The 21,900-nt window shown below is 45.2% G+C and overlaps 1 protein-coding gene across 3 annotated transcripts in view; it reads right to left on the bottom strand.

Annotated features, from left to right (window-relative positions):
* Positions 1–680: 680 nt before the first annotated feature.
* APBB1IP (amyloid beta precursor protein binding family B member 1 interacting protein) overlaps positions 681–21,900 on the bottom strand; it is a 102,418-nt gene continuing 81,198 nt past the window's right edge. For all 3 annotated transcript variants that reach the window (XM_032624101.1, XM_032624100.1, XM_032624099.1), the window contains 4 exons: positions 14,583–14,681; positions 13,884–13,998; positions 3,052–3,155; positions 681–1,537 (listed from right to left, as the gene is read on the bottom strand). In XM_032624101.1, coding sequence (XP_032479992.1) covers positions 1,028–1,537; positions 3,052–3,155; positions 13,884–13,998; positions 14,583–14,681 — 828 coding nt within the window. In that variant the 3' untranslated portion in view covers positions 681–1,027. The remainder of the gene's footprint in view (positions 1,538–3,051; positions 3,156–13,883; positions 13,999–14,582; positions 14,682–21,900) is intronic.

Genomic DNA, 21,900 nt, shown 5'->3' with positions numbered 1-21,900 from the left:
AGTTCCCCAACCCGTGCCCCTTGCACTGGAAGCACAGTCTTAATCACTGGACCGCCCGGGAAGTCCAACACATTAGCTATTATTTTCTACCCACTTTAAGATTTTGAGGTGTTTTACATTAAAAAAAAAAACAAACAGAACCATGGAAATAAAACTAAGAAAATCTAAAAGGACTCTCAGAAGCCAATTAGAAAGAGAAGATAAGGGTAATAGGAACTGAAGATAAACTGGTTGTTAAATTTAAGCGTTAAATTTATCTGAGGGAAAACATTCCTGGTTGAAGAATATAATTTGATTGCCTTTTCCTGTCTCTAAATTTTTATTTATAGCAACTTATAGCATTATAATAACAGAATCCAAAAACTAAAGAACTATTTTTTTCCCCCAGTTACTATGTTATTCAACCATTAGAAAACCAAAACCAAACTAGGGTATGTCCAAGACTCCAATCAATCAAGCAATGAGTCTCAAAGAAACTAAATTCACTCTACCTCTCCTGGTTTTTTCTTTTTCTTCTTTCGATTTTTCTGAAAGTTCTGGAGGTCACTGAGATGGAGATGGAAAATATGTCGAAGATGAACAAGACTTTAGAAGGCCTAGGATTTTTAAAAGGTCAAGTATATTATAAAATAGAATTGATATTGCACTAGATTTATACTGATATTTCTAGAAATACCATCTTAAGGAAAAAAATTTAAACTTTTATTAATTTGATGCTTCATAACATAATAAAATAAATGAACATAAAACATCATTTTACTTAACTTGGAAGGGAAGATAAAATCCATTGAAGTGGAAATACACAGGAAAGATATGTACATTCAGGCAGATATTCTAAATTCTGTGTTAGGTTAAGGATTATGAATGTACTTGAGAAACAGGGAGACGTTTCCTATTTGCATTTCTAGTCTGAATACTTCAATATTGTATCTAAAATGAACAAGATGTCACGGAAACAAAGTAGCAAAAATGCAATTGAGGTTAGCAATGATTACACCCATCACCCAAAGATACTTCTAGGCTTCCCTTAGGGCATGTTGCTTCTCTTCTTTTGCAAAGCTTTCATGAGATCCGACATGAAATCCTGCTCCCCGCCTCCCCCGCCCGGTGGTCCCGGGTTCGCCTGCCTCTTGGGGGGAGCTGGCGGCCTTTTGACCACCACGGGGGTCGGCTTCGCGGCTTCGGGGGCGAGGGCGGGCGGGGGCGGGGGCGGCGGCAGCGAGGACCCCGCGTCGCCCGCAAACGACGGCGGCGGTGGAGGAGGCACGAAGTCCGGGGGCGCGTCGCTAAAGTCGGGGGGCGGCGGAGGGAGCTCGTCGTCCTCCAGGGGCGGCGGCGGCGGGGGCGGTGGCAGGAGGTCGTGGGGCGGCGCGGGGAAGCCGGCGGCCGCGCCCTTGACCTTGGGGGACGTCCCTGGGCTGCCGCAGCCGACTTCCGAGGACCGTCGCACGGGAGGGGGCGGAGGCAGGCTGGACTTGGGAAGGGTCTGGGCCCTGGGCGCTCCGGGGTCGTGGCTGCCGAGGCCGGACTTCTTGTCCTTCAACAAAGCGACAACAGCATTTATTCTTGACCACACGGCCACGTGGACGTGACAGTTCCCGGACAGGTGAGTCTCCGGATTTAGGAAGCGTCTGCCCCCGAGGGGGAGGCTCAGTCCCTCAGTCCTGAGACTCCAGGTTGTTCCTGAGCTAGCTCACCTCATATTTATATAATGCAACTTCCCCCAGGAGTTTCAGGCAGCTGAACTGAATCCCTCTGTTTTAGTGACAATTATCATTGCAATTTACATTTTATCAGGCTTTCATTTTATTTCTTTTTTTGCTTAATAACCTCTTGCCACTGGAGATTAGAAATTTTTTTTTCCCCTAACAAAGTGCCCTCATGATTGAGTTTATTTTATTTAGTTCAACTGCTTAGCATGATAAGAAATTAACTGGTGATGTATTTTTTTAAAAATTCTGAACAGGCAGTTTGGGAATTAGTGTTCAGGCATAGTTAAGTGATTTCTATTCTGGGATCCTTTTATTGCTTTCAGCATTGAAAAATGTTTTTCTTCAGTTGGCATTACAAAAACCATGAAAATAATAATCGCTGAAAGTACACTGCAAGATGAGATTGTCAGACTTGAGAAGCTAACAAGAATATTAGAGAAACACAGCTTTTAATGGTCTATTGTGGTTTTCAAAAATTATAAGAAGCTCGATAAATACAGGATTTAACTGTTCCCACCACTGGCTGATGGACAAAATGAAAGGGGAGAATGAGGTGGAAAACTACTGAAACCCATTTAAGACTGGTTTGAATCATACATGGGAAATATTCAGTGGAACTTGTATAGTCAATTAAGTTGTTACCAATTGGACTAATAACTAAATTATAACTTTTGGCTATAATTTTTAGATAGATTTAAATGAATCTTCATTAATCTCCTCTACTAAAAAAAAAAAAGTTACGGAGAATGTTACACCAGTTTGGAAATTATTTTAAAATGCGTTTTCTTCTCTGTCACCCTGAGGACATATGTAGAACGTTAACAGAAAAATACGATAATGAATATTTTATAGTGGGACCCTGTCAGTACTCTTCTAATCTGGTTTGGGGTCCAGATAGCATTTAACAAAGGGCTTCTGACTAACATGTTGCTCTAATTTATTCAGAAAAAATAAGTAAAAATCCCAAGGGCTTAAAATGCAGATGCCACTTTCAGAGAGTGCTAAAACCACTTGACTAAACAAACAAACAAACAAAATTGCTTCAGTCAAAATAAATGTAGCTAAACTAAAAATAGTTACCAATCCTCGGCATTAAAAAAAATTCTTACATTTTCCCGAAGCTGTGATAGTTGGTTTTAATTTTCCATCCTAGCCTATGTAACTTTAAGATAAATATATATATATATATATATATATATGAAGCAATTATCTAAATGAAATTACAGTGACTTTTGAATTGTTGGAACTCTATTTTCTCTTTTTAAAAGAACAATTAGAATACTGCTAATGGTTTAGGATATGGGCTTACAGGTGACAGTCTGATAGAAGTGGGTCTTACCTTAGTTGTTTCAACCTGTCTCTGGGCTTCTCTGAGAACAGTACTCATAGAATGTGCTGCCTGGGGGATCTGACCATTGGCCTGGGTGGTGCCTGTTTTAACTCCTAAAGGGGAGGAAGAGAGACAAGAAGAGTGGGCAAAGGTGGGAGGGAAAATTAGGAGTATGGGATTAACAGGTACAAACTACTGTATATAAAACAGGTGAGCAACAAGGAGTTACTGTATAACACAGGGAACTATACTCAATGTCTTGTAATAACGTATACTGGAAAATAATCCAAAAAAAAAAAAAAAAAAAACCCCGAATCCCTTTGCTGTACACCTGAAACTAAAACAATATTGTAAATCAACTATACTTCAATAAAAAAAGAGTGGGCAAAGTATTTTCAACATCCTTCAGGGTTAACCTGAAAAGACAAAGCACTTTTATGTCTCCAAAGCAAAAGGATTCACAGGTACACAGGGCTTTTGAAAAAACCTGAGGTTCTACGACAATACTTCATGAAACTCAGCAAAACATTCAGGGAAATGAATACTTTATACAAGCAACAAAATCTGGATTAACTGGGGTCCTAGAGAACAGTATGTTCTGCTTTTAAAAACTTTTTCGTGACTGGAAAATGAACCTTGAAAACCGCCTTTTTAAAAGAATTGTTGTTGTTGAAGATTTTTCTGAAATGGATGTATCTGGGTTCATACCATGCTATGTACAGGAACAACTTTTGAACGTTATCCTCAACAAAACATACTTTGAGCACAAAAACAGTAGACAGGACTTCCCCAGTGGCGCAGTGGTCAGGAATCCTCCTGCCAATGCAGGGGACAAGAGTTTGAGCCCTGGTCCGGGAAGATCCTACATGCCGCGGAGCAACTAAGCCCATGTGCCACAACTACTGAGCCTGCGCTCTAGAGCCCGAGAGCCACAATTACTGAAGCCCGTGCGCCTAGAGCCCGTGCTCTGCAACAAGAGAAGCCACCGCAATGAGAAGCCTGCGCACTGCAACGAAGAGTAGCCCCCACTCGCCGCAACTAGAGAAAGCCCACGCGCAGCAACGAAGACCCAATGCAGCCAAAAATAAATAAATTTATTTTTTTAAAAAAAAAAGGTGGACAGAGGGGATTGGGCAAAATATACAAACCCCCACTATATCCCGAAATTAGATTTTTTTCCCCAGGAAGTCCTAATATGTGCTTCTTTTCCTGCCTTTTTTTTTTTTTTTTTTTTTTTTTTTTTTTTTTGCGGTACGCAGGCCTCTCACTGTTGTGGCCTCTCCCATTCTGCGTGTCCGGAGCACAGGCTCCGGACACGCAGGCTCAGCGGCCATGGCTCACGGGCCCAGCCGCTCCGCGGCATGTGGGATCCTCCCGGACCAGGGCACAAACTCGTGTCCCCTGCATCGGCAGGCGGACTCTCAACCACTGCGCCACCAGGGAAGCCCTCCTGCCTTTTTGTTTGTCCTTTTGCACAAAAGTGTGCCTAGCTGAGGTTTCACAGTTTTGAGAGTCAGAGAGAAGCAGCTGTGTGTTGATGTCTCTGGCTCCGGAGAGGGCATCCCGGGGGGAGGACAGCCAGCTCTCCACACACTGAGCCTGCTCCTCCCATGACTGAACTGCCTCCCAGACCCCGACCTGAGGTCTCCTCCCTGAGGGATTCCGAGGTTGCCTTAGCTCTGCTCAGTACCAGCTGTTCTGCCAAATATTTATTAAATGACTGTGTGCTTGCTTCTCTAAATATTTTCCAAATATTTTGAAAAACCCAAAACTCTATGCAACAACTCAGAGAAGGTCATTAAGTACTTCAGGAGACAGGGAAGAAGGGAAGGTCTGATGAGGAATCAGATACTTGCACTATCTCAAAGTATCTCTGTACGAATTATTAAGTACAACATGAAATAACTGCACAGGAGAGAAATCGGACAGCACGTTAGCCAAGTGGTCAGAATGAATGTTTCCAATGAGGGGCAATAGACACCATATGCCTCCGACTGGGATACCCCGAGAAGGACACGGCAGCTTAGTCCTGCCCCAAACACATTACCTGAGATGAATTACAAGGAAATATCAGACACATCCAAACTGAGGGACATTCTATAAAATAAATGGCCTGTATTCTTTAAAAAATGTTAATGTCTTGATAGACAAAGAAAGGCTGAGGAAATGTTCCAGAGGAAAGGGGATGAAAGAGGCATGATGCCTAAATGCAAACTCCAAATCTGGACGGAACCAGTGCCAGGAAAGAGCATTGCTGTAAAGGCATCATTGCGACGACTGGCAAAACTGGGATATGGGCTGCGGTTTACATAAATATACTCTATCAACATGAAATGTTAAATTTCCTTAATTTGATAACTGTACTATGGTTAGTAAGGGAATAGCCTTTTTTTTTGTTGTTTTAGGAAACACAAAGGGAAGATTTAAGGGACAAAGGGACACAATATAGTCAATCTACTCTCAAGAGGCTCCAAAAAACAAAAAGGTCTAGGGACAACATATGGGGGGTGGGATAGGGAGAGGGGGATGATACAGCAAATGTGACAAATACTCAGTATCGGTGCTCTGGGTCAAGAGTCTATGGAAATTCTTTGCATTATTCTTGCAACTTTTCTGTAAGTTTGAAATTATTTCAGAATAAAAATATGTTCATGTCCATTTATACAATCAAAAGGCTGGAACAGGCTATACCAACTTGTTCTGCTGTAAGGTTTTTTGCTGTAAAATGCATACTCCTCATTCAGCAAGAGCACCCATCTCCTTGTTCAGAGCTGCCCTCCTCGGCACATCTGCTCGGTGCTGTCAGAACTTAACACCCTGTGCCACGTAAGCACAAGATTATCTCTATGACTATTTAATGTCTCTCTCTGATTAGCCACATCTTTGCTCAGGAGGGCGGAAAGTAACTGGTTTAAACTTCTTAAGGTCTTAGGATGTTTAAGAGTTTTTCATAAGGCCTTGTGTCCCATCCCATGCCGCCCCTGAGAGATTTAAACCCCTTAGATTCCAAAGTGCTTAATCTCCTCATTTCCTTTGGTCTCTTCTCTTTCCCATCTTCCCTCTTTGTATGCATATTCAAAATCTTTCTTTACAGGTAATGGAAACACCTTTGTATAAACAGAAACCAAAGCTGAAGACTGAAGACAGGGGAAATTCCTTTAAAGGGCACAAATTATCAATATATATATATTTTGCTTCTTTTGCCCAAACACACACAGTCTGATTTCTCAACAACACAGTGCACATTGCTATGTAACCAGGATGTCTAGGTCTTTGCCAGTCTGTGGGGACAAAAGAAGTCACATCTATAGCAATCTCTCAGATGCTCCAAGCTGCTGTCCTCCCTTTACCAAGAAGTCTAATCTTTTCTGTGGGTTCTCTGCCCCATCCTGAGACAACCCATGGGTACCCACATAACTCGTATATCCTGTAGGTGCCACCAATTTCAGATCTAGGTTGTCCTGGGGTCACAGTATTAACGTCCCAGCTGTCAAGCAGCAACACCACTCGTCCTGCTGCCACGTCTCTCTGGCAGACCTCAAAGGAATTAGGGGTGGGAAGTTTATTAAACATATGTTTTACAGAACTCAAGTGCACTCCCAGGAGGGGACAGATCCCTCATCCCCTTCTTCATCCATGTGGTTTGTAAAGGGCCGATCCTACCACTTGTACTGGCATCCTCTTCAGTGTGGCTACGTGATTAGGTATAAGCATGCAATGGAGCCCTTCCAGGGCGTTTTCAGAAGTGGGGCTTTCTCTTTGTACTAAGATTTCCAGCTGTGTGAAAAATGTGAGCCTAGAGAGCCAGTGGCAGTCCTTGCCACCTCATGGGGACACTGCCCAAGAAAGAAACAGTATCTTGATGACTTCGCTTAACCCCCTGGATCCCGCTGTGCCTGAAAGCAGCCTACCTCTGGATTTCCTAGTTTTGTGCCATAATAAATCTCTCCCCCTTGGTTTTTGTTGCTTAAACTAGATTGAGTTGGATTTCTGCCAATTGCCACGAAAGAGTCCTGATGGAAAATAGTGGCTAAAGTCATAAAATCATTTAATAAGTACTAAAAAAAAAAGCCTCCACGGCTGTTTCCTAATATAAAAGAAAAAACCCTGCCATTTATCGAGAATACATTACTTGTTGCTAAACACTTTGGATGTAGAATGATGCCTCGGGATTTTCCATTGGGTAATCACAGCAGAGGCACACAAATCGTCTGCGGTTTGACTCCCAGCCAGTGACCCTGCACCACTTGGCCCTGCCTCTCCAGGACTCTGGGTCAACCACGTGAAGAGGGAGAGGGCAGGAGAGGAAAGGGATTCCAGGTGAAAAGTTGAAGCGGAGGAGGCATCAGACTGACGGGGCCTGGGGTTGATTGTCTCCAGGCTCTATCAGATGGTTTTATAGCAGGTCCTGCCCAGGGAGAGTTAGTGCCCGTGCAAGGTCTCCCCGGCTGCAGTTCTTGTTCTGATCTGTCTCTCGTGGGTCCAAGGTCCAGGAAATCTGTCCTCTGTGGGTGACGCCCACTCTGCAAGCCAATGACTCAGGAAACAGTTGTTGGGGTGATGAAGGAGGCTCCCTGACTAGTGCCCCAAACAGCCCGAGGTTCAAGAAAGCCCATCAGCCAGTAACTCCTCTGATCCCAAGGAACGTTTGTTTTTTCAACACTATTCTTGACATTTACCTTACTTTTGGCGGCGGAGGGAAGAGGGCTGTTGCAAAGAACGTATGGTTTGGCTCCTGGATGGACATGGGTCCCTTAAACACCTTCCAAGAAGCCCTAGTGATTTTGTGTGATGAGTTTAGGCGAAGAGAGAGGCTTGGATAATAATATACGAGAAGAACTGAATTTTAAAAGATGGCGTCATTTCAAGCGGGTCTTTGTTGCTAAGATGTGATCACGGTCATCGTGTATGTATAACTGAGAAGAATGAACTTCACATTCTATTTGAAAGTGGCTTCCCTTCCTTCTAAGCTCATCATCTTCAGTTCCTTCCGAGCTGGTCACGAATATAGCTCTTTAGAGCTTAAAATCCCACCCAGCAGGTGCTCATGGCAATACATTCTAAGGCATAAACTGAAAGTTTAAATTGAGGACGTTTTTCCCCTTAGATGCTCAAATGGAAGCATTTACTAATAAGCAGGGATGCTCTCAGTATGGTTTACTTTAAGATCTCAGCACATTTGTCCTCTGTAGGGCTGCAGGGCTTAATTTTGATAAATAAGACTCTACAGCAGAACCAAGATGGGTTAATTTACTATCTACTAACAGATATTCCATCATGGGAAAGATCCTCCTTTTTGATCAATGGACATCTCATCTGACTGCTGCAATGGTGTTCTTCAAAAATTGGATTTAAGCAATTCATTTAGGAGAAACGGAATGAACATGCATTTTGCATTTAGTATTAAGGCTGTTCACATTACTTCACCCTCAGAGAAACCCTACCAGGTATTAATTCATTTTTCCACTTGTCGTCCCAACCATCTTTGAATTCTACCCGAGTGCCTGTTATCTGCCCAACACTGCGGTCTGTGCTGGGAAAACTATGATGTACCGGACAGAAACAGTCCCTGACCTCATGATTTCCTTCAGTGCCTGGAGGAGGGAACAGATACTAAACTAATAATCACACAGATTATTAATCATGACTGGCCTACCAAGGACAATTCATTTGAGATCTGAGGCTGGGCAGGGATTAGCCACATGAAATCAAAGAGCATCATAGGGCTTCCCTGGTGGCGCAGTGGTTGAGAGTCCACCTGCCGATGCAGGGGACACGGGTTTGTGCCCCAGCCCGGGAAGATCCCACATGCCGCGGAGCGGCTGGGCCCGTGAGCCATGGCCGCTGAGCCTGCGCGTCCGGAGCCTGTGCTCTGCAATGGGAGAGACCACAACAGTGAGAGGCCCGCGTACCGAAAAGAAAAAAAAAAAAACAAAAAAAAAACAAAGAGCATCATAAACAGAGGAAGAGCATCTGAGAAGTCCTTGAAAAAGGATGGTGCTTGGGGCTTTGAAGAAGTGGGAAAAGCAGATGGGCTCTGTGACAGGAACAGGAAGACAGGGGTGGGGAAAGAGGCAGGTGAGATGGGCGAGGCTCATTTCATGCAGGTTTTGGTGGCCTTGCTAAGGACTGGGGACTTAATCTGAGAGCAGTGGAAAGCATCTGAAGGGCTGAAGCACCACCCCATGGGGCCAAATGAAGATCATGGTGGCTAGGATTTGATGGCAATGGAGACAAACAGGCAAGGACAGATTTGACCAATATTCAGAAGGTAGAGTCAGCAGGATTTAGAAGTGACTGGATTTAGAGGTGAGTTTTCTTGCATGTTTTCTGCAGGAGCAATTGGGCAGATGATGATGTTATTTATGGAAACAGAGAACAACAATGGGGGGGCAAGTCTGGAGGGTAAGAGGATGAGCTCAGTTTTGCAGATGTTGAGTTTGAGGTGTCTGGGAAGGATCCACGTGAAGCCAATGAGCAGACAGTTGGAAACATGGGTTTGAAGGTCAACAGAGAAGCCTGGATTGGATTTACGTAGCTACAGGTGGTCCGCTCATACACTGTGCTAGGGGTGGATTAGATCACTTAGGGAGATAGTGTGAAATGAGGATAGGGTTAGGATTGATGGGTCTTGGGTAGTTTAAGGTGGGGTAGAAGAAGAGTTACTATAGGAGGTTAAAAAAGAGTGGTCAGAGAAGTTGGGGGGCGGGGTGGGGGACTTGGAGTGTGCGATATCTGGAAAGCCGAGAGAGGAGATTGGTTCAAGGAGGAGCGGTCAGTTGTGTTGGAGCTGCTGAAAGGTGGACTGAAAAGAGGGGTTTACAGTAGTGTGATTTAGCAACACAGAGGCCGCTGGTGAGATTAGCAAGAGCATTTTCCACCAGGTCGTAGAGGCAGAAAGAAGCCTGACTGAAATGGGTTGAAGAGTGAAAAGGAAGTAGAAAAATGGAGACAGCAAATATGGTCCACCTTTTAGAATAGTTGCTCGTCATATGGGGCACTAGCTGGAGGGGGATTTGGAGTTGTAGGAGGGTTTTAAATTTGATTTTGTTTCTTTGAAGAAGGGAGCAATATTGATGAGAAGAAAACAGTAGAGCAGAAGAGAAAGTAGAAGAGAATGGCATAATCATGCATCTCTCTGGTCTCTGTCCTGGGTTCCTGGCACAGAACTTGGTATTTTCCAAGCTATCAGAGTGCCTTTGTTATTCAGCCCCTAGGAACACATCTGAGTTTATGCAAACAAGGTGGATCAGGATGGGTGCTGGTCACCAGTAGACCAACCGACTGATTAGAGGGTTGAGGCTCTGGGCCAGCCTGACATCGGCAGAGTAGAGAACGGGGGCTAGAAATTGAGTTCAGTCACGTGGTCAATGATTTGACCAATCATGTCGATGAAGTGAAATCCCAATTAAAAAATCTGGACAGTGGTGCTTTCCTGGTGGTGAATACATCCATGTGCTGGAAGGGTGATGCACCCTGATTCCAGAGGACACAGCTCTTCATCTGGGACCCTCCTAGACCTCACCTTATTCATCTTTCGTTTGGCTGGTCCTGATGTGTATCCTTTACTTACTTTTTTAATTTTTAAAAATGTTTCTTTCTTTCTTTATTGTTTGGTTGCGTTGGGTCTTCATTGCTGCGTGTGGTCTAGCTGCAGTGAGCGGGGGCTACTCTTCGTTGTGGTGCATGGGCTTCTCATTGCGGTGGCTTCTCTTGTTGTGGAGCATGGGCTTCTAGGCGAGCGGGTTTCAGTAATTGCAGTAGGCGGGCTCAGTAGTTGTGGCACACGGCCTTAGCTGCTCCACGGCATGTGGGATCCTCCCGTACCAGAGGTTCCCCACCGAACCCATGTGCCCTGCATTGGCAGGCGGATTCTTAACCACTGCGCCACCAGGGAAGCCCCAGTGTACACTTTATAATAACATTGTAACAATAAGGATAGCACTCTCCCAAGTTTTGTGAGTTGAACTGTTGAACCTAAGGGGGTTCTGGGAAACCTCCAGATTTGTGGTTGGTAGGTCAAAAGTTTGGGTGGCCTGGGGACCCCTGAAGTGTGGCTGGCATCTGAAGGAAGGGCAGCCTTATTAGGACTGTGCCCTTTTGGGGTCTGAGCTAACTCCAGGGGCAGCATCAGAGTTGCGCTGCAGGACCCCAGTTGGGGCAAGAATAGGGGACGGGAGCATGCATGGAAGAATCGGCCCTTGTTAGGAGGTAACACAATAGACGTGGGCTAGGATGGGTGTAGATGCAGGTAAGTCACTGGGTTAGGTGGTGGAAAGCTGATGGTTCCTTTTTTTTTGCTGAGAGTAAAGGGGCTGGAGATTGGAAATCTGAGGAGAGTGAAGAATGTCTGAAACAATTAGAGAAGCTAGGAGATTACACTGACTGGGATAGGTCTTCTCAACATTACTGACATCCGGGACTGGCAAATTCTTTGTTGTTCAGGGCTGTCCTGTGCATTGCAGGACAGGCAGCGTCCCTAGCCTCTACCCATTAGATGACACAAGCACCCCCCAAAGCATGACAACCAAACATGTTTTCAGACATTGCCAAGTCTTCCCTGGGGGTCCAAATCTCCCTCGGTTGAGAACCATTGGTCTAGAGAAACACAGTAAGAGCCACAGGCAGTATTAAGGGCCCGGTTGTGGTTGATGTCGACCGATCTGTGATGGACTCAGTGTATACCGTATGCCGAGCCCTCTAGGAGGAAAGAATGTCCCAATCCCCCTCCCCACGCTGGAGAAGCCTCACTCCCCCTACCCTCTCCTTTTCTCAACCTCCAGATTTCCTATATACTAGGCTAACGGTGGGCAGAGTCCTGTGGGTTGAGAGCCAGCCCAGTCATTCTGCTTCCTTCCTTCCTTCCTTTTCCCCTCCCTCCTCTCTTGCTCCCTTCTTCTCTTCCTCTTTTTCTTTCAATCCCTGGTGTTATAGTCGCCTCTGGCTAGGGCTGAAACTTAGGCGAGAGAGATGCGCATTTCAAGCTCTGAGTTTAAACCACATGCTAGCTTGCTCTAACAGGTAGCCTTGAATTGGGAGTTATGAACACTAGCCCAGCTGATCAAACATGGGATTCTAATTTGCCACCGTTCCTGTGTCTATATCTTTCTCTTGGGAACTTCATGGGAGGGATGCCTGTGCCTGGATGTGGGCTCAGTGGTGCCCTATCAAAATAGCATCTCGCAGCACCCCCAAATCCCCAGTGACCTCTGAGACACACACATAACTGGTAGAGCTAAGGTCCTGGCAAGATGTGGGTTCTGTTTCCACCCAAGTGGGTGGACTGTAATTCAGTTGACACCTCCTGGAGTTGGCACCAGACTCTACAGGTGTAAGGTACAACCTTCACAAGACTGCCTCCACTTCAATGCCAGCCAACCGCCAGTTCTGACCAGCCCTTTATAAACTGAGAGGTTCCCACGACCCCTCAGGTTCAATAATTCAACACAATGACTTGTAGAACTCAGGAAAGCTCTATACTCACCCATTACAGTTTTATTACAACGGACGCCCACAGGGCGAGGTCTGGGTGGGTCCTGGACGTGGACCCCCTTCTCTGTGGAGTCAAGGCATGTAACCCACCTGGTTCCTTGAATGTTCACCAACCAGGAAGCTCCCCCAAGCCTTGGTGTCTAGAGTTTTTATTGGGGTTTCATTAAGAGGTACAATTGATGAAATCACTGGCCACAATGGTTCAAGTTCTTCCAACCATTATGTATCATAAAGACAATGTGTTTGAATCACAGCTCAACCACTGAGAAGTACTACATACCAACTTCTCCAAGCTTCAGTTCTCTCAACTGTGGAGTGAGGATAATAATGTATACCTTGCAGGGTGGTTGTAAGGACAAGAAATAATGTGTATATAAAGCAATGCATAGTACCCACTCCATCCCTCAATGTCTTGCCCTCCTTCTTAAAAATATAAACCAGTAGCTGTTATACTACCATTAAAATGTGATGTTGGGGCTTCCCTGGTGGCGCAGTGTTTGAGAGTCCGCCTGCCGATGCAGGGGACGCAGGTTCGTGCCCCGGTCCGGGAGGATCCCACATGCCGCGGGGCGGCTGGGCCCGTGAGCCATGGCCGCTGAGCCTGCGCGTCCGGAGCCTGTGCTCCGCAACGGAAGAGGCCACAACAGTGAGAGGCCCGCGTACTGCAAAAAAAAAAAAAAAAAAAAAAAAAAAAAATGTGATGTCCAGGGCTTCCCTGGTGGCGCAGTGGTTGAGAGTCTGCTTGCCAATGCAGTGGACACGGGTTCGTGCCCCGGTCCGGGAAGATCCCACATGCGGCGAAGCGGCTGTGCCCGTGAGCCATGGCCGCTGAGCCTGCGCGTCCGGAGCCTGTTGCTCCACAACGGGAGAGGCCACAACAGTGAGAGGCCCGCGTACCACAAAAAAAAAAAAAAAAAAAACCAAAAAAAAAATGTGATGTCCAGAATTGGGTACGGGGCTCTAGCCATGATGTTATTGAGGCAAAACACCAAGGAATGATCTCACTGTTGGTGCAAGCAGCCTGCTGGGCACTAACGGAGCCTCGGACAAACATCACATCTATACTGTGATGAGACACAGCTCCCTACAAGCTCACCCTAAGCTGGTGATCACCATCTTGCCACAGGCATATCATGAAAAAAGGGTCCGAGCTTTGCTAAAGGTCACTTATAAAGAAATAGATACAAGTGTGTGTGTGAGGGGGGGGCGGGATCTTAAATTTGACCATCAGGAGGGAATGTATTCTGTACAGTGTCTACAAAGTTCTGTTTCTATGAAATACATTAGATAAGTTTGAACACGACCTCTGAGCTTTGAACAGGTGTCAGACTCTCCCCTCTGCAAGGTACCTGTAGAAGACGGGGCTGGTGGGGCTGCGTTGACAGTGCCCAGGTTTGTCCACCGAGAGGCAAGCCCTGCCCTGGCCATGGCACGCTGATAGCTATCATAGAGCGTCTTTCCATACTAGGGAGAGAACACAAAAGAAGCAAGAGAGTAATCCCGAATTCTGCACCCAACTGCAAACTGCAAATTCAGGGAAAAAAGGACTTCATCACTACTCTTTTTATTCCTTTCCTGAGATTTTTTTTTAGTCGACGTATTTCAATGAAAAAAATCCACAAATCATGTTTTCATATGTTAAATAATTTTCCAGATTAGCAGAGTCAGGTAATACCTTCACCTCCCCATTAGAGGAGAGCTTTAGCCACACACTGTGATGACATATATCTTTACGTAATTCTACTGCAGATTGTATCTCGTGTTTCTTAATTACACAAGACACTTGCAAAGCTCTCCATACATCAATAGCTGAGATGTCTCATGTGAAAGTAAATCCCTGACTCTCAGGTCATGGGAGAGGTCCATGTATCAACCACTCTCATTTACTTAAAAAAACCAATGGGCAAATAAGGTAATATCTATGGCATTGACCCCTTAATGGCATTGACTCAGTAAGAATGGATCAGCTGTTTCTCAGTAGCACAAAGACTGGACCCAGGTCAGGAGGCTGGTTAGCAAAGATAGGGTGAGTCCGAACGCTCTCTCACCTTGGCGATCCTGATTCCCGTAACCCACTGATTTAGCATTCTTGCGTCATCACAGCAGAGATACTTGATATACTGGGACTCCTTCTGAATTTGGGGATGCTAGAAAAAGCCATTTCAAAGACCGTTTATAAGCTCTTCACTTATTAGCACCTTTCAAAAACATTTAAAAATTCTCACAGTGTATGAGATTTCCTGAGATGGTGGCCGAAATTACCGGTAGCAATTTTAGAATTAGGAACAGGAGTATATTTTTTTACAGAAGCTAAATTTGGAAAGAATTTCAGAAAGCAGTGACATGATTTATCACAAGCATTTTTTACTATATTATCAATAATCATTTTCATCCCTGCTTTTTGAATGCTTGAAAGCCTTCACATTTATCACGTTTCTAGCCCTACAAGAAGTCCGAATCATTTCTCCATTTATCAGATAAAGGAACTTACCTGATGTAATTCTTATGTCAAGGGATTAATGCTTTTGTGACTCCCCATCAGTCCTAGGGTTACTTCTGCTACCAGGGATTCAGGGTTTCACCCCATCTTGTCAACTCTTACCCAAATGGGCCATTTTGGCCTCCAGATGGATGGCGCAGAGAAGGAATATTTCTGTCTAATCTTAAGTGGCAACGAGCTAGGTGCTGCACTAGGGGTCATCCAGGCCTTCCAGGAGCTCCTGATCAAAGAGAACAGTGATGGGCAGGCACGAAGGGGAAGGAGAGTCACAGGTCCTTGGTCATACAGAACATCCTTGTCTTTCAGCACCAGAAACAGCTCCCTAACTTCCAATGGCATTCCTGTTCTGACTGTCTTGTAAGAGGGGCAGAACATGGGTCTCTCCAGCAATTTGATGCCTATAGTTCTTAGAAAGCAGTTGTTGTTTTGTTTTGTTTCTGGAGGAATTTTAAAAGTTGATCTTGTTACCTTTGGCTTGATATATTAAAATTTCTTTGGTTTGTTTTTTGGTGCATGTCATGTCATGGGAAAGCCAGGTTCCCAGGAGCAGACTTAAACTGTATTGTGCTTGCAAAGAAAGCAACTGTCTGGGTAGAGGGATCCACTTAAACAGCACAATCAACAATTTCTTAAGTATGTACTTCATCTAAATAGACTAAAATGTAGTCATTCCCTTAAGCATAATGGCTGTTGAGCACAAAAGAGAGGTAAGAAATCTTGACCTTGAGTTCTAACTATGGCTCCTCCTATGATCAGGAGATCAAAGTATAGACTTTGGTTCATTTTCTCCAACATTAGTGGGGTGCGTCTCACCAACTTCCTTATGTCACATGTGTACTAAGACTGTATACAGAAGAATTAAGCATCAGATGACCCTGAAGGTCTCTCGTGATCCTCAGGTTTTATGATTCTAAGATGAGCTGCCTAGTGGGCTCCTTTCTGGCTCCCTCGTGAAGGCAGGAACCTTCTAGGCTCCCAGGACATCATACAGGAAGTTCCTGTGCTCATTCTTCTGTCGTGTCTTAGGACCTTGCCAAGGGGTTTACTCCCTTGAGCTTTTCGCTGAAAAAATATTTGCAAAGACGTTTAAGGAAAAATGCTGGCTCCATGCCACTGGTTAGACTCTTCCACCATTGGTTGCTCCTGACCACAGAAGGAGAAGCTCCTGCAGGATGTGCCATGCAGCACACACAGGTCAGGGCACCTGCAGATGGTTGTTCAAAGGGATCTTACAGATCCTCTAAACTTACCAGTGGGAGACCAGAGAAGTTAAGCCATTTATCCAAGGTCAAAGAGAGTGGCAGAAGCATAACAAGAACCAAGGACCTGTGCATTCAACAGATACATCTGGGGTGCTCAGAAATATACCAATCCCTAGGTAGACAGAGATGAGAAAGAAAGGCTCACACTGCACTTAGGAAGTGGAGGCTGGGATGTCACTGGGGGAGACATATGTAAACAAATGTATGATCACTCTATGACATGGTAAAGTTCGTAGTAAAAGTTGGAAACCAGAGAAAGGCTCTTTGGACAAAGTGACAGAATGTTATAATACATTTGAGGAACGTGTAGAAATTCTGTGTGGCCAGGACCTGGGAGCCAGGGAAAGAAGAGGCAGAAAAGAAGCTGGAGAGGAAGCGGAGTCAAGGGCCTTGTGTCAAAATAGCATCTGGACGTTGTCCTCTAGGCAGTGGGGCCATCAGACCTTTGGAACAGCAGGGCATCCAGGCAGCAGTGGTGGCTGGGGCCATGGAGTGAGGAGGAAAACAGACAGAGAGGGCTGCATGTGAGCCGTCTCTCATAGAAACCAGAACTTAAGGGACTGGACAACAGAGGGGAGAGGAGGGACTTCAAGGATGCTTCCTCTATTTCTAGCTTGGAAAAGTAGGTGGGTATTATGGGTTTCATTGTGTTCCCTCCGAAGACATGCTGAAGTCCTAACCCTCTGTTTAGGTATCTGTGTGAATGTGACCTTATTTGAAAACAGGATTGTTGCAGATGTAAGTAATCAGGTTAAGGTGAGCTCATACTTGATTAGGCATTTATATTCTTTCTACTAGGGGAGAAAGCCAATAAAAATACAAAACACTAAGTAATGTAATTTCAGACTGTGAAGAAAATGTAGCAGAGTAAGGGTAGGGAATAGGTGAGTGATGGAGCAGAAGTCTAGAACCCTTCCCATGACCCCTCACCACCTCTCAACGGAGCTCAATAGAGACATAATTCCTCCTGGAGGATGGTCACTTCCACTGCCCCATCAGACCTCACCTCAGAATGCAGTGAGAACAAATTCACAAAGGAGCAACTTCACAGGAAAGGGGAGTGTGCATCTAAGAGCAAGCACAAGGGCAGAAATGATTCTGGGGTACCAAGTCCTTTCTTGTGAGCATGGACAGCCTCTGGTATCTTTTTTTCGTGAGTATGGTCAGCCTCTTAAAAAACTTCTTAATTTACTAATTAATTTTTTTAAATTGAAATGTAGTTGATATGTACAATATTACGCTAGTTTCAGGTGTACTACCTAGTGATGTGACACTTGCCTACATTATGAAATGATCACCAGGGTACGTCTAGTAACCATCTGTCACCATACAAAGTTATTGCTGTATTACTGACCATACTGCTCAACCTCTTAAAGGACAGGTGATGTCTCTACTGCCTTCTCAGAGTGTGGCCCCTGGGCCATCAACATCACCTGGGAACTTGGTGGAAGTGCAAATTCCGGGGCCTGATCCCAGACCCACAGAATCAGAAACTCTGGGGGCCCAGCCACCTGTGTTTTAACAGCTCTCCTGGTGAGTCCCATGCACTCTGAAGTTTGACAACCACTGGTCAATAGAAATATTTAATTGGTTCTAGAGTGCAGTAAGAATGCCTTCCAGTTCTTGCTTGCTGGCTGTGTCTCTCGACATTGCACTGATGGTCTTATGGGCATATATTGTTTAATCTGCACGGGAAGTGTTCTTTCTTAAAAAAAAAATTGTTTATTTATCTTTTTGGCCGTGCCACGCGGCACGTAGGATCTCAGTTCCCCGACCAGGGAGATCGAACCCGTGCTCCATGCAGTGGAAGCAAGGAGTCTTAACCACTGGACCACCAGGGAAGTCCCCAGGAAGTGTTCTTATTTCCACTTTGTAGCAGAGGGCAATGAAGCTTAGAGAGTCCCGACAATGCGCCAGGTGACAAGGCCAGGACTCAAATTCCCATCTTCCCGACAGCGCCCCACCACGGACTGTGATAGTCCGTGAGTTTATCCTGAGTAAGAAACTCCCAGGCTGAACTTCTCAGCCCTTGCATGTCTGTGGAAGCACACGATCTCTTAACATGCTTCGCCATAATCTCCAACTCCTTTTGCAATGTATGTGCACATTCTTTGAACTCTTTAAATCTGCTCACCCTCATGAAACATTTGCATGTCAAGAATTTTTTTCCCCACGGTGGACAGAAAGGCACATAAATGACCAAAATGTTCATAAACAAATTAGGTTCTCCAAACGATGACAGACACTTTTACTCAGCAAATGAATAGAAATTCCTAATATTTCGGGAAGGAACTGAGAAGCATGCCTAAGAGCAATTAAGCTGGGTGACTGCCCGTAAGGAAACTGGCTTGAGAACAGAACTGATCATTCTGAGGAAAGGGAAATGTGTGTTCTCCTTGGGTTGTTTGTCCTGATTCATGTTTGTTCTTGGATCATCAGGCCTGCTTTTTTTTTCACCTCTGAGCCTGGGAACCTCTAGGTCTGAGAGCTCTTCTTTCTCTTGCTGGAAATCCCTCCTCCAGCCTCTGGACCCTGGCCATGGGTTTGGGCCCTTGCCCGCTTCTGACAACGTTCATTCTATTTGTCCGCTCTGAAGTGGATTTCGTCACCAGCTGGTAAGCCCTGACTGTTGACGCTTAGAGTTAGAACACATTCTGATCCTCTGAGTGCAAAACTTGACTGCACGGAGGAAAAACTAAGATTCCTGGGCCCCATCCTTAAATGGTTTGATTCAGTGGGTCCCGGCCCTGGAACCTGTATTTCTAACCAGCCTCCCCTGACTCTGATTCAGCCAGTTTATTGACCAGCATTTCAGAACCTCTCTCTAAAACCTTCTGCCTACCTAAGAAATGTGGGCAGTGCTGCAGAGGTGCAGTGCATGCCCATGTGCAAAGGAGGGCCTCCATTTTGGTAATTTCTCAGGGTCTCAGGATTGCAAACAAGGGCCATGGGCGCAGACAGAAACACAATGAAGACAAAGTTCAAGGGCGGCTTGGGCTGGGGGGAGGCAGAGAAGAGATTCTGTGTCCTAGCAAACAGTGTCTGAGAGAATGGCCTCTGGGCCACCCCCGGCTTCTCATCCTGGCTCAGCCACTTCCTGGTCGGGAGTCTCTGTGCCCAGGTTCCACATCTACAAACTAGGGAGAATTGTGGCTCTCACCTCATAAGGCTGATAAAGGGATTAAGTGAGTTAATATATGGAAAGTGCTTAAATCATTGCATTGCACATGAAACATTTCTCGTGTGCTTTTTGTTCATTAAGAAATGTCATTTTCTGACAAAGGGATAGAAGTGAAGAATAGCTTAGTGGTGGCCAGGGGGTAAGATGGGGATGGGAATAGGAGCGAAGTGGGTGTAGTTATAAAGGAGGGTACCTTGTGGTGATGGGAATGCTCTGAATCTTGACTGGACCAATGTTAATATCCTGGTTATGACATGGTACGACAGTTTTGCCAGATGTTACCATTGGAAGAAACTGGGTAAATGGCACATGGGACCTCTCTGTAGTATTTCTTACAATTGCATATGGATGTACAATTCTCAAAATAAAGTTTAATTAAAAAAGAAAAGAAATGGCATTTCCTTCAAACTGCTGCATTTTTTTTTTTTTTTTTGCGGTACACGGGCCTCTCACTGTTGTGGCCTCTCCCGTTGCGGAGCACAGGCTCCGGACGCGCAGGCTCAGCGGCCATGGCTCACGGGCCCAGCCGCTCCACGGCATGTGGGATCTTCCCGAACCGGGGCACGAACCCGTGTCCCCTGCATCGGCAGGCGGACTCTCAACCACTGCGCCACCAGGGAGGCCCAAACTGCTGCATTTTTAAAAGACAAATGGGAGCAGTAGAAGGGGATGCCCAGGCTGCCTGTGCCCCATCAGGGTTTTGAGAATGGTTGGGTCAAGGCAATACCCAACTCCTGGAGTAGCAGGCGTGTGACAGTGGCACACGAGTGTGGGCGCCTCTGAAATGATGGAGTGGGTTCATGATCACCTCCAATGACAGGGTTCTTGACAAAGAATATGTCTGCTACCAATGTAAATGTAAGCACTGTCCTGAATTTGTGAAAATGATGTAAACCTATAGTATAGACTGGCCCACTTCCTCGGGAGAGGTGACAGCTTTGCCAGGAGCACATATGCACACACAGAGTCCAGCTTTGGACGTTTCCAGAAACATGGTAATGGTGTCTTCCTGGGGGTGGATGGGTGACGGACATACAAAGGTGCCTCACCAGGAACCTGGTCTCGTTAACACCTGTTCCATAGACTTCTAACCCAGAAGGAAACAGAGGAACCCCGATTCAGAAAGGAGAAATTCTGGGGGATTTCAGGGAGGGGCAATATTGGGGATGGGGATTAAGAGGTACAAACCATTAGGTATAAAATAAGCTACAAAGATATACTGTATGACACAGGGAATATAGCCAATATTTTATAATAACTATAAATGGAGTATAACCTTTAAAAATTGTGAATCGCTATATTGTACACCTGTAACTTATATACCATTGCACAGCAACTATACTTCAATTAAAAAATAATAAAAAATGAAGTATATTTGTAGGAAAAAAAAATTCTGTACACAGCCCTGCACTGGGGCCAAGTGGAATGTGCTAACCCCTGCTCTCTGGTGTGAGGCTGTGAAGGGAAAGGAATCTGTGAGGTTGGAGAAAATGGCGTGGCCAGAACAGCTGCATAAATTCCCTGAGTTCATTTCTAGGGGTCAGTCATTACAGCTGGCAGATAAAAGTTACTTTTGGGGCTTCCCTGGTGGCACAGTGGTTGGGGGTCCGTCTGCCGATGCAGGGGACGCGGGTTCGTGCCCCGGTCTGGGAGGGTCCCGCGAGCCGTGGCCGCTGGGCCTGCGCGTCCGGAGCCTATGCTCCGTGGCGGGAGGGGCCACAGCAGTGAGAGGCCCGCGTACCGCAAAAAAAAAAAAAAAAAAAAAGTTACTTTTGCCCAACCTTCCAAAATATGGTGCTAATGTCAACCTTACCAGACACCTGATAATACCTATTGCCTTTTGATAATATGCACCTTAAAAAGTTTCAAGACCCAGTAATGCTATTTTTAGAAAAAGATATCTTTTCCTATTTTTTGTATTTTCTATATTTTTCTAGAAAATCTTGTCAACTTCCTAATTTCTAAAGATGTCTTACAATGGAATAAGAGTCTGATAAGTAAAGAACTAAAAGACTGATTGTCTTGTCAATAAAATTGTAACTAAAATTTGTTCAAAATATAGAGTTCTCTTTTTCATAAAGTGATGAAGAAATCCAGACAGATTGACTAGAAAGTCTGAGACTCAAATAACAGGCTTTGGAGAAATGATCTGAGTTGGTAGAAATGTTTCCCCCTTTCCTATTTTGGTTTACAATAAAAAGCTTATTATGTTATACTTGTAGTTAACTGTATAACATTTAACTTTTTTCTTCTTTTTTTTTTTTTTTTTTTTTTTGCGGTACGCGGGCCTCTCGCTGTTGTGGCCTCTCCCGTTGCGGAGCACAGGCTCCAGACGCACAAGCTCAGCGGCCATGGCTCACGGGACCAGCCGCTCCGCGGCATGTGGGATCTTCCCGGACCGGGGCACGAACCCGTGCCCCCTG

The sequence above is a fragment of the Phocoena sinus genome, chromosome 2 (assembly GCF_008692025.1).
Source record: "Phocoena sinus isolate mPhoSin1 chromosome 2, mPhoSin1.pri, whole genome shotgun sequence".
Classification (NCBI taxonomy): Eukaryota; Metazoa; Chordata; class Mammalia; order Artiodactyla; family Phocoenidae; genus Phocoena; species Phocoena sinus.
This window is presented reverse-complemented; position numbering and strand designations above follow the sequence as displayed.